The sequence below is a fragment of the Pleurodeles waltl genome, chromosome 6 (genome assembly GCF_031143425.1).
Source record: "Pleurodeles waltl isolate 20211129_DDA chromosome 6, aPleWal1.hap1.20221129, whole genome shotgun sequence".
Lineage (NCBI taxonomy): Eukaryota > Metazoa > Chordata > Amphibia > Caudata > Salamandridae > Pleurodeles > Pleurodeles waltl.
This window is the reverse complement of record NC_090445.1, coordinates 408,364,433-408,382,740: the sequence shown is the minus strand read 5'-3', so window position 1 is coordinate 408,382,740 and position 18,308 is coordinate 408,364,433. Positions and strand designations below refer to the sequence as shown.

The 18,308-nt window shown below is 45.8% G+C and overlaps 1 protein-coding gene across 2 annotated transcripts in view; it reads left to right on the top strand.

The window, feature by feature from the left end:
- STRIP1 (striatin interacting protein 1) overlaps positions 1 to 18,308 on the top strand; it is a 263,231-nt gene that overhangs the window by 85,474 nt on the left and 159,449 nt on the right. The window contains exon 7 of one of the 2 annotated variants that reach the window (XM_069238339.1): positions 8,223 to 8,329. In XM_069238339.1, the coding sequence (XP_069094440.1) occupies positions 8,223 to 8,329 (107 nt within the window). Of the gene's footprint in view, positions 1 to 8,222; positions 8,336 to 18,308 lie in introns of both variants that reach the window. The other variant, XM_069238338.1, reaches the window with a different exon arrangement.

The window sequence follows — 18,308 nt, the reverse complement described above, 5'->3', positions numbered from 1 at the left end:
TTTTAAACACACATGTTAATATTTCTGTCCGGTTGCACCCAGCAAATCAGGCCCTTGCTTCTCCCCAGATGAGCTGAAAAAGGGCAAATTTTTGCCCATGGACCCGCCCCCCCCCCCCCCACCCCCCGCCCCCGGGGACCCCTCCGTATGTCCTATGGGGTCAGGATACCTGCATCCTGACATCTCCTCATATGTTTTTACATTGTTTTTTCCCCACCTCCCAGGCAGTGTGAGAAACAAAATGGGGGCTGCAACTTTTCTGTCAGGTTGCGGCCAGCCAATCAGTGCCTTGCTTTTCCTCCGATTCCGTGGAGGATCCAAAATGGATCTGCGTCCCTATATATCAAAATTTGATTTTCTTTTAATAATTAGAAAACTACTGAACTGATGTACACCAAACTTTCTGGCCCAAGAGCTAGCTTTCTGCCTAATTTGGTGTAAATCTGTCCAGCGGTTCTGGCTGTAAACGTGTTCAAAATCCCTATGGAAATTAGCATTGGGAAAACACGGTTTGGCTCCCCTGTTTTTCTCAGCCCCTGCTTGACCGATCTCCCTGAAACTTTCCAAACAGCAGCTGAAGTGAGCATCAAATTGTTTTGGAAATTTTGTGAAGATTCATCAACCAGTACCAAAGATATAGGCAAGTCAAATAACACTTTTTCAATAGAAACGAGGCCCTTACTTATATCTGCCTACTGGCGACTGCCAGTAGGTTTTTGATTTTACACACACAAATTCAGCAGTTATAATCACCTGAACTAACTATAACTTATGCCCCCTCAATGCACTGTACATATCCTCACATATTAGATCACTCATGACATGGTCAGTGACATCAATGATAACATTAAGTAGGTAACCTTGCTCCGAATTAGTAGGGACAGGGTCCCCGGGACCCGCTTGTTGTCTGGTCATTTTCACTTGGGTGCTGCCTGGCCCTGGGTGGGTTCCTGGGGGTCCCATGAGGCCAGGGTCTGTAGCTGTCTTGCTTCCCTGTCCGATGGGCTTTTCCTCCAAGCCTTGCTTCCCGGAGAGCAGGCAGGCAGCAGCAAAGCTGACATCCCTGTGCAGGATGGCGTCCTCGAGGGAGAGAAGGGTGGTTTAGCCAGCACTGTACTATTGATCGTGATGGCTAGGCTGACTTGGAAGTCCTGATGAGGGCTCATTTGACTCTACAAGCCCAGGCAGGGCTACAGGAGGTTAGATTTGTTTGCTTTGATGGCCCCCTTTGACTCACTCGGTGTGCATGGTTTTCAAGACAGGCAGGTAGCCTTCTCCCGGATTATTAGAGACAAGGTTTAAGGGGCCCCATTGTCCTCCAGTCTATCTCCCCAGGTGTTGCGAGGGCTTCCAGCTCTATCAGATAGGCTTATCCTCTGAGCCTTGCTTCTCAGAGCAGGCAGGAATGCTAAGCCCGCACTGCACTCTGACTAATTGTATCCAGAAGTACTCATTGGGCAATGGGTCAAAGGTCCAGCTGTCCCAGGGGTGGAAGCCCCTGACTTCCCTTCTCTGGCCCACTGTGTAGCAAATTACCCAGGACGGGCTACTGAAGGCCTGAGGAGGCCTTCCTTTCTTGTCTGAGTTGGCACTCACTGGGCCTGGATCAAGGCTCAGTGAGTCCTCCACACCCTGATAGCCCCTTGCCTGAGCCTAAGCTTGGGCTCTATGAATTTTGGCTCATAGTACCGGTTCTCTCCAAGTGCTAGTGGATTATTATTATTTTTTTAAATAAGGCACAACACAACCAAATGGCTGTCCATCGAATCAGGGCACCCAGTTGCGCACCGCAGCTGAACGCACAAACCAGGCGGAGGAATTGAGATCATTTACAAAAACACAATTGACTGCACCACCTTCACGGACTCGGTCACCGACCGCATGGAACACCTCCGCTTCAAAATATGAACGGACTATAATGCCATCCTGAGAGAACCCTCGCCTACCGTCTCCCAGTCGCAATACTGCAACCACATCGCAGACTTAATCACTCCCCTCTCAATCAGATCAATCAACTACATTCACCTTGGGAGCCTCACTTTCCACCTGGAAGACACCACAGACCCCAACTCCATGGCCCTCCTTGACAGCCTCGGCAACCAAGGACTTAATTAGCTTGTCCAAGAACCAACCCATACAGCAGGCCACACCCTCATCCCTATTTTCACCTCCAACAACGGGATCGCCTCCACTCCCAACATGGTCCGACCATTACATCATACATTTCAAGATACTCACCCACCAAGCCACCTCCAAACAACCACCAGAAAAACTTAAAGCATCATCAAGGCAGTGGGGCAGAACATCTGAAGAAAACTGGACCAAGACCCTATAGGAATGCCCACACAACTACACCAGGAATCTCGATGTTGACACAAAGCTCTTCAATAAATTGCTCACCAACGACACTAGTCACACCACTCCCACCAGAAACAAGATGTCCAAAAACAAGAAATGACCCAGCTGGTACACGCACAACCGCAGAGAGTCCCAAGTGCCACTGCAAAAAACCTGAGAAAAAATGGATATTCGACAAACATCACTGCAAGATCCACATTCAAAGCTGCCTTCAGCATCTACCGCCAACAACTACAAGACACAAAGAAAAACTCTCCGACTCGAAGTCAGCCCCAACAACCCATAGAACTCTTCGCCATCATCCTGGAGTTCTGCAACTCCTCAACTGCCAACATCATCTTCATCATCCCATCCCAAGCACTTTGCAGCAACCTCTCAAATGTCTTCGAACAGAAGATTGCCAAGATCTGCAATGCATTCAACCCACAGCATACTAATACGAATGCCCAGCAGGACATCTTACTTATAGCTAAACAGCAGCTAAACAACTGGAAGCACATCTTGAATGAAGACACAGCCGCCCTGATGAATACCATCTACCCAAAACCCTCAGTAGCTACAGACTCCTCTCACTCCTGCCTTTTCCGGTTAAAGTCAAGCAGAAAGCCAGCAACTCTCAGAGCACCTAGAACTCCCATCAACTCCTAGACGGCTCTAAATCTGGCTTTCACGCCAACCACAGCACAGAAACGGCACTTATTGCAGCCAGCGATGACATCAGATGCATCCTTGACCAAGGAGAAATGGCTGCATTCATACTCCTTGACCTCTGCTCAGCTTTCAATATTGTTTCCCCAAATCACTTATTAGAAAGCTTTAGCACTTGGGTACCTGTGGTCTGCCCTCAAGTGGATATTCTCCTTCCTCACAGACTGAACTCAACAAGTTAGACTCTATCCCCCACCCCCTTACACTTCAGAACCAAAGATATTCACATCTGTGGTCTACATGACACCCCTCGTGGACATTTTTAGAGCCCATGCCATCAATATAGTATCATCCTATGCCGACGACACACAGCTCATCCTCTCCCTTACCAACTCAACCAGCACCACCAAAGCAAACTTCACCAACTGCATGAGCAGCGTAGCTGCTTGGATGAAAAACTGCCTCCAGCTCAACACAGGCAAAACCAAACTCTTACCTTTGGCAGCAACCACTCCCCTGGGATGCCTCTTGGTGGCCCTCCGAACTTGCTCCCCCATCCTACAAAATATCTGCACTGCACCACACCTCGACAATCTCCACTAACTCCCAATCCAGAAAATATGTAAATTCAAGCTACTCACCCAGGCCCACAAAGCTCTCTACAACAGTGGTCCAGTGTACCTCAACTACTGCCTCAACTTCTACCAATCCACTGGACACCTTTAGTCTGCGTCCCAGACAAGAGCACACCTCTCATCAAGAAGACCAGAAGTGGAGGACGCCTCTTCTCATACCTTGCAGTCAGGACCTAGAACAACCTCCCACAGCACCTGTGAACCTTCCCATCCCTCACGGCATTCTGAAGGATCCTCAAGGCATGGCTTTCCCCGGCATGACCTCCTCCTCCCCCCTCAGGCCTGTCCTGCTCAGCACCCAGATACATTCATAGGTGATTAGCTGTGCTCTGCAAATCAACATAACCTAATAAAACATAGCACAGCATATATGTTCCTACAGGGCATCCAGAAGCCTAGGCTTGTCTGCTAGTCCCTTTGAGGGCTCATTTGACTCTTCGATATCAGCCAGAGCTTCAGGAGGTCAGATGCATTTTCTCCAGCGGCCCCCTCTGTCACTCCTGGTCCATGGATAACAAGAAAGGATGGTAGCCTTGCTTTGGATTAGTAGAGACAGTATGCTTGGGACACCCTTGTTGCCTGTGGTTCTCACCCAGACGCTGCCTGGGTCTGCAGCTGCCTTCCATCTTAGTCCAATGGGCCTTTCCTCTGAGCCTTGCTTCCCAGAGAACAGGCAAAGATATGAAGCTGACACACTACTGCCCATTCTTGTACTCCATACACACCAGGGTAACCTACCCATTCTTGTAATCCATACACACCAGGATAACCTATTTGGGGTGGTTTAGCCACCACTGTACTGTGATTGTGATGGCCCAGCTGATCTAGAAGTCTTGATGTAGGCTCATTTGACTCTCCGAGGCCATCCAGGGCTTTGCTCTAACAGTTGCCTTTCAATTAGTGAGCATGGATTACAAGAAAGGAAGGTTCCCTTCCTTTGGATTATTAGGGACATGGTTTGAGGGACGCCTAAACCCCTGTTGTCCTCCACTATTTCTCCCACGTGCTGTGAGGGCCAGAGCCGGTCTGCCGTGGGGTCACAGAGGGCTAAGTCTGTGTCTGCCTTCCATGCCTGGTCCGATGGATCTTTCCTCTGTGTCTTGCTCCCCAGAGAGCGGGCAGGGTTGTAAAAATGACATCACCATGCAGGACAGCCTGCTTGGGCCGATTTAGTCAGCACCGTACTTCAATTGATTGGCCACACTTGGTCCACTTGGGGATGAACTGCTCGGCTAGCCATGGCTGTTGTTTAAAGCAAAAATCTTTCATCCTGCCTGGATTGTCTGATTATAGAGTCTTCCTTTTGTGAAGGCCATGCAGCACAGGGAAGGCCAAGCAACTTAGCACCTTGTAAAGTGGGTCTGACCAGAGTGGATGGGATCAGGTGGGGTCTAGTCCCAGATGCTGTCTTGTGGTCCTGGCCCCATGTGCCTGTTTGTTGCCCTTTTCCACCTAGTGCATTTCCACAGCAGCCTGAAATGACTGTTAAACATGGTGGCCCCAGCTGCCCAGGCTGCGAAACCCCAGAGCAGCTGGGCCTGCCAGTGCCTGGGTGACTGTCCTTTCCCCCTAGCCCCATGCAGGCAAGCATGAGCTCCCAAAGCAGTCTCCCAAATGATTTGAAGGTCGGTCCAGGATGGGCATGTGTTTCCTCCAGTGCAGCAGGTGTGGCTACCTGGTTGATCCTGCCAGTAGCATTTGCTTGTCTCAAAGATAAAGCCATGCCTGTGTAAGTATACATGGCCGGAATAGTCAAACTGCGAAAGGCTCATTAAATCAGTTATGGTTCTTCTACTTGGATAACTGTGGTAATTCTACAGTTAATACATGCCGATGAGAGCTGAACTCCCGGGATGCATGCATTTATCAGACCAAGACAAATCCGGTCTCGCCTGCCTGCTTTGATGACTCTAGGTAACCTCGGGCTAATCGCTTGCCCCCTTGACAGTGACCCTATGTACGGATGTCTGTCAACTTTCAGTGGTACTTTCTGTGCTTACCATCATCACCACGCGTAATGGGAAATCAGGGTTTGATTCCAGAGGTGAGGGAGCCTGAGAAATGGCTACCACATCCAAGGAGGGCAGCAGGCACCCAAAATTACCCACTCTTGACATGGGGAGGTAGTGATGAAAAATAACAAAACAGGACTCTTGGAGTACTTTAAATCTTCTAACAAGGATCCATTAAAAGGTAAGTCTGGTGCCAGCAGCTATGGTAATTCCAGCTCCAGTAGTGTATATTAAAGTTGCTGCTGTTAAAAAGCTCTTATTTGGATCTTGGGATCGAACCGGTGGTCCGCCATGAGGCAGGCTGCTGCCTGTCTGAGCCCCTGCCTATTGTACTCCCTTTGATGCTCTTGACTGAGGGTCCTGTGGATCCAAAGCGTTTACTTTGAAAAGATTAGTGTTGAAAGCAGGCCGGTTGCCTAAATACTTCATATAGGAATATTATATAGGACTCTGATTCTGATTTTGTTGGTTTTCGGAACCGACACCATGAATAAGAGGAACGGCTGGGGGCATTCGAAGTGTACCGCTAAAGGTGAAATTCTCAAGGAAAGAAATCTACAAGCACTGTAATAGAAATACATTGTTCAGGATGATTCAATGCATATTGGACCCTTACACAGAAAGATAAATGCCAAATGTACACACTGAATTACCAGAAACTTCAACAGCCTTTGACATGCTGACGACAGTACTGTCATAGCCGAAAACAAGACTACCCGAGAATCCTCAAAATACTTTTCAAGCAGAAATGTGAAAGACTGGGGCTTCAACTAAATATAAACAAGACCAGAGCGATAACTGGTGCAGTAGATGGGGAAGCATTAGAAGTGTTGAACAACGTCCGTCTTAGGTGGTGAGCCATTAGTAATAAATGTTCCTACAGTCAAGACACTGGTGGCAGATTAGCATTTGCTGGAGTTATAACAAAAGACTTGGAAAATACTTTCAAATATACTGATGTATCTACAAGAACAAAATATCAGACTTGTACAAGTGATGGTATTTCCCATGACACTGTATCGATGCAAACGTTGGACAATGAAGAAGAGCATAGATACCTTTGAACTGTCTTGTTGGAGAATGAGAAGAGTACCATAGACAGCCACAGAAAAAGCCAGATGCAATAGAGATATAGAACAACTAAAACTGGAATATGTGTCCATTTCTGTTATTAGCAGTAAGGTTTTTCTACTGCCTTGGTATGTCTCAGTAATTCTCTAATTGTTCACCGAAATGATGAGGCCTGCACAAAGAAAATGGACTACATTTTGGAAAAAAACGACAGTTTGCAAAGAGGTATTCAGCTCCATTAAAACAACTTGGGCCTTGCCGTTGGCTGTTAGTGTTGGGATGGCATGACATTTACAGCACTGGACGAGTATCATTGCCGCAGGCAAACTACAGGCTTTCTTAAGATGAAACACTACTGCACCTTACCTCACCAGATACCTCCACCATTCATTACACAATTCTTAATATTGGGATGGGAGCAATGGGATAGGCAGAGCCTGTAGAGCTCACCATTCAGTTTAAGATGTACATTTGAGAGAGAATTACCCTTGTGGCTACAGCATGGTGCTCTTTGGTGTCTCCTAGAAGTGCCAGGGCCAGAGTGGGGCTTTGGTAGAAGCTTTGGAGTTGGTCTCCTGATCTGCAACTCTGCAATCATGGGCTTTCAAAGTTGAACAGTAGAATTGTCAGGGGAAACACACATCATTTAATCATCCTTGGAAGAATACAAAATACAGTGAACCATGCTTGGATCAAACTAGAGACTGGCAGATTACACGTGGATCCCAGAAGTGAGCACACATTTCCTACTCAAGAGGGTGGTATTTGCATGAACAATACATTTACAGATACGTCTGGAACTCCATATAGTATCTTTTCCTTCACTTATCTCTTCAGTTGTCTGAAGAATGTAGGAACTGCCTGCCCCCTAGCCTAGTTGAGGGGCAATGGAAGGTTGTCTGAAAAGTAGGGGAAGAATCAACAATTAGTTATTTTTGAAAATTGAGAAGGTATTTGCAGAGCTCTGCCAGTGTTAACCACTCAACCTGCAAACCCACTCCTGTTGTTTCCCATCCTGTGCCCTCCCTTAGCTGTTCTGTCTTTTTACATTAATAACAAAACATCTTTCCTTGAATTTGGAAGGGTCTACTATTTGATGACTAGTCTCCCAAGAAGTGTGCAGTGTCTGCTTACTGTTGCTCAGGACGTGCACAGTAGCTGATGATCATTTTCCAGTATCTGTGTGGTGGCTGTTATGTTTTTTTTTTATCCTGAGACCTGTGCAGTGTTTATTGGTCCATCGCACATTTGATAGCCATTGGTATGTGGTGAATGTTGTGCGACAGTGTGATCTACAGCTCCTACCATGAAATGTGCTTAGTAGCTATTGTGATGTGATTTTCTTGAATACTGTTGCGCTGAGATTGACAGTCTTTTGGACTGTAGTAGCAGCTCGTACTCAGAGGTCTGTTTAGAGTGCAACTTTAAAATACTTTTATCTTTTTAACTGAAATATGCCTGGTGGGCATTTACTCCATCTTATTCCTTTTTTCTACAGGGTGCTGCTGAACATCATGTATCTGATAGTGGATACTGTGCGCCAGGAGTGTGATGACGATCCAGTTGAGTGGCAAGCTGCAAGGCAAACATTCCGGGCAGAGCTAGGTACAGGTCAGAGGACTGAGCATATGGGTAGTGGAGGGAAAGTGAATGACATCTTAAAGCTTGACATTTTTGTTGTTTGTATCCATGTTTTTTTTAATCATCACTTATTCCTGCCATAAACATCACAAATGTCAGATTGGCTCCATTAGTTAGTGGGCAGCTTCATTGGTGCAACTAGGGGTCTCTGGCCCCCACCGACTCTCCTGGTCACAGTGGACTCCATCCGCATCACAGCACGCTCCAGGAAGTGCGTTTGCAGTGACAGCCGAGCAGAAGGAAGGGCCATCTTTCTTCGCGCTTAAAGGGCTCCCAGTAGTCCCACAGCGCGGGCAGCTTCATAGGCACAACTAGGGATCTCTGGCCCCCTACGGCTCTCCTGGTCACAGTGGTCTCCATCTCCCGCCTCAGCACGCTAAAGGAGACACATTTGCAGTGACATCCCAGGAGTGGGCGCGCCCATCTTCTGACGCGCTTAAAGTGCTTCCAGCAATCCCGCAGTGCGGGATGCACGCTTGCCGTGCCCGCCCCTTGGCTTGTCCTGCTTGGTTGCTGTTGTTTCACTCCTTCTGGTTTTGTAGGCCCTCTCTTCTGGAATGATGGACTCTCACTGGTTTGGGTCCCTGGATCAACGGTCAGTCCCTTGTAGTAATTCTATAGCAGGGGGTCAGGCCCTGGGCCTAACAATCTTAGAAATCCTTGTGGCTGGAACTACAGACTGTTTAAAAGAGGTTGGTGGTCCAGTTCAGTTGTGCTGGGTCCAATTATTGGCTTTGTAGGGCAGCGTGGTTGGCACAGGCCGTGTTAGGCTTTGTTACCTGCTTACTAGACATGCCCCACAGACATTAAAAATTATGGGTAAGAGGAAAGCTAAAGAGGAGAAGATCCCCACTTCTACCAACCAGACAAATGGTACAACTTTAGATTAATTTTTAGTCTGTGTCGTAAGAAGATTGAGCTAGCCAAGAGGTGGCTATCTCAGGATTTTAGTATTGCCATTTGTGGTTTGTTGGCTTCTTCGGCCAATTTATTTGCAGAGTCTACCAGTGTGCCAACACAGAGTACCACCCCTTGCTACAGGGGTGGACCAGGTTCCGGGCTGAGTCGACCCGCACTTCTCATTGTGATCCTGATGTTACACTTCTTAGTGATAATAGCCCTTGTACTAAGAGTAAGTAGAAAACAAAGCAAGTGGGCTGTGCTTTGATCTGCACCAGGAGCAGGCGATGTAGTGGATTTAAGGAGCCAGCGAATCTTCCCTTACAGTAGCCAAATGAGCCACGGCCTATTGATTGGGATGACATTCTGGTGCGGTTTGAGTCACTGGTTCAAAAATATTTATCGCTTTTGGTAGAAAGGCTACACTTGTTAGAGCTCATCATCAAGCAGGTGGCTTCAACTGCAAAAAGTCCTACAGCTAAAGAGCCACCTGCATGCACATGGGCAGTTGACTAACCGTGATACTAATTCTGTCTGTGTAGCAGCTCCTCCCAGAATTTGGAGTGGTGGTGGCTCATATATGCCTTGTCACGTGCCGGGTTGCCTGCCCCATTCTCAGATGCTTACGGTTAGGGCGAGGGATCCAGGGATGCAGGCCCTAAGCAAGGTTCCTAAAAAAAATGGGCTCTGAATTATTAACAACCAAGGGTCAATCCACATATAAAAGATTCTAATTTGCGGGTGCAACCCCGGCTAGACCTTCCTCCTGACAGCTGTCCTTATGTAGTTGTTCTTACGAGAGTACCTACGCCCCCGGTCCCCTTGCAAAGAATCCTGTGTTGATCTTAAAAACAAAGTCTGCCATTGGCTGGCGTGCAGCACTAATTTCAGGATATCAGAATATGATGATGTTTTGTTAGTCAAGAGGGTGCGTTGGGTTGGCCCTAGAACCAAGAACATTGACAGGGACTGTATTATCAGTTGTAGGAGCCCTGGTCTAACTCATTAGTTGATTATGTGCCATGGGAAATGGTATGAAGAGAATTGGCATAAATTTGGTCCCCCTTGGTTTTTTTCATCCAAATGGAGGAGCAGGGAGTTCTTGGTGCTTTGTCTCAAATGGTGACTGGCAATAGCATATCCCCAGTTCTGATTTCTACCAGGCTTGAGGCCCTAAATGATCTCTATGGTCAGGTCTGATGCTCAGCTTGAGTCAGTGGAGATAGGCAAACTCCTGTCAGGAACTGGCTTTAGTAAAATTCTCGCTGATCACCCCTCTTCATCTAGAGCACGAATACTCACATTTTTGTGCACCATCGCCTGACGCCCGAGCATAAGAATTTACATCCTACTCCATTGGTAGTTCAGGCCAATTTGAATTAGATGCTCCCTTCTCTCGACCCCTTAATCCCACCACGTTATTCTCTTGTAGGGGCTTTCCATGTATAGTTATAAGCACTGAATAGTCCCATCCACGTGCGAGGACCCCAGAGCAGTTCTTTATATGTCTTCATAGGAGATTTTTCATCTTTCTTCAGAAAGGCCTGTAGACACTTAAGAAAGAGACAGATACTGCAGCCTATATATCTAGGCTACAATGGCCAAATTCCTCATCATGAAGTTAAAAAAAAGGCCAACACATTAAAATGAGTAAAACTTCAGATGTTTTGCAAACAGTATAAATCTCCTTCCCAAACCCTTTTTATGACAGAGATGAGGGAGAGGAGGGCGGAGTAGCCTCATTGGCTGTCATTATGTGACTAAAATATTAGCTGTGCCTTTAAGAACCTAGAACCCACCAGTGTCCCATCATGCCCAGCTGGTGGGAGTTTCTTCAGTTCTTTTTTCTAGCTCCTGCTGACAGGAACCTGAAGGGAAAAGTAAGCTCCTGGGGGTGGAGGTTGGGAGTGGAGATTATCAATCTGGATCAGGAGTTCCTTATGTTTAAGGAGATAACCCTGGACAACCCAGCTATCCAGCGTGTTTTAATATTTCCTTCTGGTGGGGTGTACTACCTGCACAATTTGTATTGTAGACCAGGGGGCAGTGGAGCTGAGTTGCAGGCAGTTGATTTGCTGAGTGGTCATTTGACTGACTTGGATACAAACATTTTAAAAATAGTTGAGGTGATTTTATTAGAACATTTAGACACTTGTCAGCCTCTAACAAGGATTTTAAGAATGATATGTCTGGGCACCCCTGGAGTCATACTTCCTCCAGTGAAGAGATGGTCTGCTGCAGTAATGCAGTTGAATGCTTTTACCTTTAATAATGATCTTCGGGCACGTAACAGGAGATCCAAATCCGACAAGGGGGGGAGGCATACGTATAACCACTTGTGTTGTACCAGCCGAATTGATTACATTCTTTTGGATATCAGGTGGTGGTCGGACATGGTGGTAATCCCAAGGCAGGATAGTGATCATAACGCCTTCGGTCTAACACTGGAAGCCCTGGGAAATTCCCTTCATAAGGCCCCTAATTAGATTCTCGATAGGATGCTTGTCCCCACCAATAATTTGCGAAGGATTAAGTGGAGTACGGTGGTCGAGTCAAAGGTAACCCTAAATATGCTTGCTAGATGTTGTGACTGTAGGGCTGGAAGCTGTGGAAACTGAAAATGTATTAGGAGGCTGTATAGATTCCCTGGCAAATTTATGTGAAATTCATAATTCAGTGTTTTACTCCCTTAAGATCCTACTTACAAAAGAATCAGCAGGCACAGTGAAAATGAAAAAGGAGGCCTCCTGATTTACAAAGTCATGTGGAGAAACTAGATGCTCCTTATTAAAGTCCATAAGAGCAGGATCCAGAGATGCCATTCGTGCAGCTAGGCCATTTTTTAAAGCCACTATCTCCAAAGCGTGGGAGCACAGTAGATGGGTTTCAATGTTGGACCCATAAAACACAAAGATCAGTGCACTTTTTGGCACCTAGTTGCAGGGGACGATTCAGGAATCCATGCTGCACTTAATAGCAACATTGCAGCGGATGCCTGGGTCGAGCATTTTGCCGAACTATATGCTGGGGAGGAAGCCCGGAACCGACCCACACTTGATAGATATCACACAGGACTCTACTGTAGCCGAGGTACCATCCCATATTACTGTCTCAGGCAAGAAATCTATGTGGAATAGTGACTACCCCCTTGATGAGGCCCCTGATGATCCCTATTTTATTTAGCGCAACAACAGGTACCCTATATACCGGCAATAGAAATCTCCAAAGGCCTAGACATGATTACACCCAACAAGGTGCCAGGGCTGTTTAAATTGTTTAAGGATATATGGTGCCCTTATTTTGTTTTGTGCCCTATGGGCGGTGCTCAGATAATTCCAATTTATATAAAAGGGCTGTAGATCGTCCCCTGCCAATTATAAACCAATTAGTCTCATTGATAGTGCACAAAAATTATTCAGTCGTATTATGTTGAACAGGCTGTGCATGTGGATGACAGATGCAGGCGTCCTGACCCCCTGGCGGTCTGGTTTTATCGATGGTATTGGCACTCTTGATCAGTGTTTTTGTCTACAGCTGCTGTATTGGAAGTACATGACCTGGAGGGGAGGCTGTCTTTATGTAATTTTTGTAGATCTTCAATCTGCTTTCGACCTAGTCCCCAGAGAATTCTTATGGAGAGTCTTGGTGGAGATGAGGGCCCCTGTTTTTAGACTGCACTCCAAAAACTATGTACAGGTTGGATATGGCCCCCAGGGCGAGCTAACTGACCCCATTCATGTTAATCGGAGAGAGAGGCAGGATTTTGTGTTGGCCCCAAACTTCTTCCTCCTCTACAGTAATGATTTAGTATTCCATCTGGAGAACTGTGAGGGTGACGCTTCTTCTCTTGCTGGGGTTAAAATCCCAGCCCTCCATTTGTGGATGATACCCTTTTACTATCAAATTCGTCTGTGGGTATACAGAAGCTCTTAGATTACTTCGGGCCTTCTTCAGGCAATGGGGGCTGGAGATCAACCTCAGCAAAACAAAATATGTATATATGGTTTTTAACCTATTGCCAACATTCCGTTTGAATCCCACTCGCAACAGTGAAAGGTTGGAATGTGTCACACTTTCAGAACACTTTGACTGGACATTTCACATCTGGAATCGTAGCCTCAAGCAACATTTTGGGGCTATCCTAAGGGCTCACCATACTTCTCCTTATCGCCCAATTTCTCCAGCCCTTGAGATTTGTAGGTGTCAGGCACTGGGAGCTTCTTTGTAAGGTGGAGAACTATGGGGCCATTCAGATGATAGGTTTCTTCTTGAGTTAGTAGAAAATCGGTTCCTGGGAAGTTTAAATAACCTACCAGCAAGTACCCCCCATGTCCACTGCAGTTAGATTATGGGCTAAGGAGTGTTAATGACGTAGTGGGTTTGAAACCACTGTTGTATTGGCAAAGATTGTGGGTAGCTCCTGAGCTGATATCCTTCCAAAAGTCCCTAGAAGAGATGTTGGGGCAGTCGGGGGCTTGTAACATCTCCTGGCTTAGGGTTGTCAGTGATTTGTCTGAGGCAGATTGGGTTAGAGAATCTCTGGTCTAGTCCCGCAGATGTTACATCTCGAAACAGACATTGAAAGGTGCCTTTTAGCATTGGACAACATGCTCTGAGTTCTCCCAGGGTGGGTCACCTTACTGCTGCTTTTCTGGATTTCAAAGCTGATTATTGTCTGGAACCAATTGTCGCTGAGGTTGAGCTCCTTTACGCTAGGACTTTGTATATCAAATTCCACCTAGGAACTTTACGCATTCATGCCTTCACTGCTGCATAGAAGTGTGACAACTGTCTTTATTAGAACTTGCCCCTTTTGTCCTGGAGTGGTGGAGGCGGTTGAACATGTACTTTTATTTTGTCCAGCATATCATGGGTATAGGAAGAAGTGGATATTTCCAGTATGTCGCAGCTTGGGGATTAAGGATTACTAGAGCGTGTTTAGAATACTTAGAGGCGACACCAGGCAGTGTATTGTCTTCACAGTCTCAAGGTACTTGATGTGCATGTGAATGTTCAGGCAAAAAAAAAAAATGGTGTCCACTTGATGAACTTTGCTCCCCCCTCGTTGTGTACTTTAATTTTCCTATGTGCATTTTATCCTGGTCCTTTTATTATAATATATTTTGCCTGATTTGATATCTATTGTAAAACTAAGATTTATTTTTATGCAGTTTTTATGTATTTTAAGTATGTTTTTATGGCTGTTGGCCCGAAATAAAGGTTCTTTGACTTGACTTGAGTAATACATCTTTATCACACTTTCATATGGTGATGTTATCACATAGAAGCATAACTGTTGCAAAGTGTCACCTTTTTGGGCGTTACTCTTCAGCTTTTTTATTTTTTTGGGGAGGAGGGTACTCACTTGCTGCTGATCTTTAACTCTAACACTGGAACACCGTTATCCCATACTGTGTATTTGCTCTGGCCTTCAAAACTTGTTGAAATAGGCTAAAACCTGATTGCCACATTTACCTTTCCTTTAAGGCCATAGTGTATGGTGCAGAAATACACCCATGGCATTGTAAGCTAAATGCCACTTCCGGACTGTAGAGCCTATTGTGCCATCCACTACAGTGACCCAAAAAACATGGATCCAGGCTTAACCAGTGTAGCTTAGCAGCAGCCTGAACCCTGCTGCTTAGACCAGTCCAAATCGCTATTTAGATAGGTAGGAAAACCTGATTTAGAATATTAAATAGGCTCCCCTCCAACTACAGATTGTTTGCCTACAAGGTAGGGTGCATAATATAAGAATGGAACATGTGTGATTTTAGAAATGGCATATTTCTTCCCCTTCCACAAGCCCACACCCACCACTTCTCCACCCCCTGGGTGACTGGGCCCGAAAAGACACAGGGCCAGATGTACCAAAGGATTTTACCCATTCTGTGTCTATGGGAAAATGTGTTTTTACGTATGGCCCATAGTCACTGGTCAGGCTGTAACTGGTACATAGAAAACGTCAAAGTGTAGATCATATCCTTTAATCTATAACTTTCGACCTTTACCAGCTACATACTCCATTCAATTACTTTTTTATATTTCATAAAAATCCAATTAAATGGTACATTTTCTTTTCTTTTTATTACATGTAGGGGAAATGCGACGTTTAGAACGTTACCTTTACTCTGCCTGAAGCTGCTGAAGGTTAATTTGCCTCTACTCTCCAGCAACTGCCCAGCTTGTAGTTGGCTTGAATTAGGTGTGAAAGAGGTGAGAAACCTGCTCCTAAGCAGCCTGTGAGTGGGGAGGCATTGTTTTCCCCTATCAGGAAGACCATTTGTGGTAGGCCCAGGAACTTACGGAACTTCAAAGGGACCTGCCCTGTCAAAATCAATTGTTAGGTGACACTTTGAAAGCCCCAGGTCCTGTCCCTATTGTCACCCTGGCACCTAACCCAGGGAAGGAAAGGTGTTGCCTCCAGAAGTGTTTATTTACCACAGATGGTGGGACTGCTCATTACCCATGCCACACATCTGGGTGGGCACGCAGTCTCTGCAGAAGGGTAGAAGGAATTTTGACAGTCATGAGCACTGCAGGATTGTTTGTAGTAGAGCAAACAGGAACTGTTGAAAAAGGGGGCAGGGCTGCACCTGTGAACCTTTACTCCATTGGTTAGGGAGTGTCTAGAAGTCACCCCCACCAACTAGCTGGTGGCAAGCACAAAGAGGCACCCAAAGGCAACAGTGTCAGGTAATTACTTGACCTACGGAATATCAGAATAGCACTGAACCTGCTGTCTGTGACCTGAGGGAAATCCTGAAGGAATGGATCTGCTCTCTCTTATTCCCAGGACAAATAAGTGGACACCAAGGGTCAGTTTTCTGACCTCCTGTGTGGCTATGAGGACACAGCAAGTAGCAAGATGCTTTGTCCTGGAAATGTCCAGCTAAACAGTGGCAACTGGACATAGATTGGTATTTGCTGTTCGCCTCTGCCTGATAGCCTGAGAGTCTCTAACTGCCCTCCCCTAAAGTCCTGGAAGCCTTCCAAGTGTACTCCTGTGGTTGATTAGACCACCAGAAGAAAGTCTGGAAACTCTGAACAGCTTTTGCTCCAGACCTTCAGGGGGGACGGCAGGGAAAAAAGATCCAAGTGGGAATTCCCATGGGGTGAAATTAATTTCAGCTTTATCCGAGTCGGGGCCCATGCACCTCTAGGAAAAGGAAAAAAAACACCAAGTCCCATTCTGTGTTGACACATTAAAAAACTTCAATAAGAGAATTTATAAGCTCCAGCGGGACTGTCTTGCATCAGGTTAGGCCCTCAGTCCTTTGAGGTGGATACTTTTCCATCCCAACTAATAATTCACATTCATATAACCACGCTCAGTCATCTGTACACTTCATTGCTGTTCAGACAGCCTCCTCATCATAACATAATGTAACAGTGTTTTGTAAAACGTGCACTCATCCAAAATAGTTTCATCACACTGAAAACAAATTTTCAGTGTAACCAATTAAGTAGTGCTTATTTTATCGACCTCTGAAGGATGAACAAAACAGTGCAGGTTGTAAAATTCCTACCTTTAACCACAAGGTCTAATGCAGGCCTTTCCAGTTGCACTAACAAGTTACTTCATTTTGATATTTGACTGTCCATGCATAACGGAGTTGAGTAGTCAGTGTTTATTGTAAGTGGTGGTAACAGTTAAACTCAGATGCAGCATGACATAATAAATCCTACATAGTAAACCCAAGGTATCGCCTATACTATATCTTCAAAGTAGAACACATAAGTGAAAAATGATGCTGGAAGAAAATTGGAAGCTGGTAACTCTGTTGTGTAAGAAAAGCTAACACAATTGCAACCTTGAAGTAATTTGCAGTGGTCTGAATCCCCAACTGCTAAGTTTATTGTGCTATGGTTTTGTGCTCCATAACCTACTTTGGAAACAGGGCAAACCTAGGCAGTCAATGGCTGTTTTAGGATTCCAGTACTGTTGGTTTCAGCTCACTGGTTATCATATTCCCACTAAGTGTTGTTCAGTTGAGACAGTCACATTTAAAGACCCAGTTCTTTGTTTTTCAATTGATGCACATTTTGTAGAGGGTTCACTTTGACGTCTCTCAGAGGTCCCATAAGTTGGGGAGCCAGACCTTGAAAACTGCTGGCCATGGCCAAAATTCTCCATTGGCAAGGGCACCTTCAGCACTTGGTACACGCATTAGACCCCAGGGCTTTACCAGATCTCATTTGGAATTTAACTTTGTTAGTGGCTATAAGTTTAAGGGGCTCCCTCTCTGGAACAATACGGTTGGAAAGATGGCTTTAATGGTGCCGTAGTCGGGTCAGTTGGCTCTAACCAGTGAAACAGAACTGCAAAAGTCGTTCACAGGCTCCCCTTTAGCCAGTTGCTACTATTTATACTCCTTCATTCGCTGTATTTGGGCTGCATCACAGAAGCACAGCACCTCATTATTGCCTTTTCAGAGTTAAGGCTCATCAGTGACAATACTGAAAAGGTTTTCCGCAGCACTACTATGCAGCCTTGGTCTTTTGTTTTTGTCATGCGCAGCAGATCAGCTGATAAGAAGGGATCTGAGGGCCTGGGGTGGCCTTGGTTCCTCATGTCACATTCCTTGGAAATATTCATTCTGATGGGCCGTATATTTTTTTCCATTAATAGGGATAGTTCACCACCTCATTTTTGGCATACGTCTCAGTAGTAAGGAATGGCAGTAATAGGCCTGTCCATATTCTGTTTGTGTTGCTGGCAGTGTATGTGTCAGGCACTGATGTAAAAGGTATTTTTGGTGTACGAAACGTGTATAAGATTTTGGTCTTAAGTGGCCTGTGGTTATTCTAATCTTGCAGAATAGACCAGAAACCCGATTCCATATAGGTACTACCTTGGTCTTAGTTCTAGATCTTGTCCCAGTTAAGGCGTGGGCCATCGTCCTCCTTCGTCAGTTGTTTTATGGAATACAAGGTCAGGCCGCTTTGGATTTGTCAAGGTATACCAGAACCCAACTAAGGTATCTAAAGATGGAGGCTGTTACTATACAATCGCACTCTACACAAGCATAGAGGAGTGTGG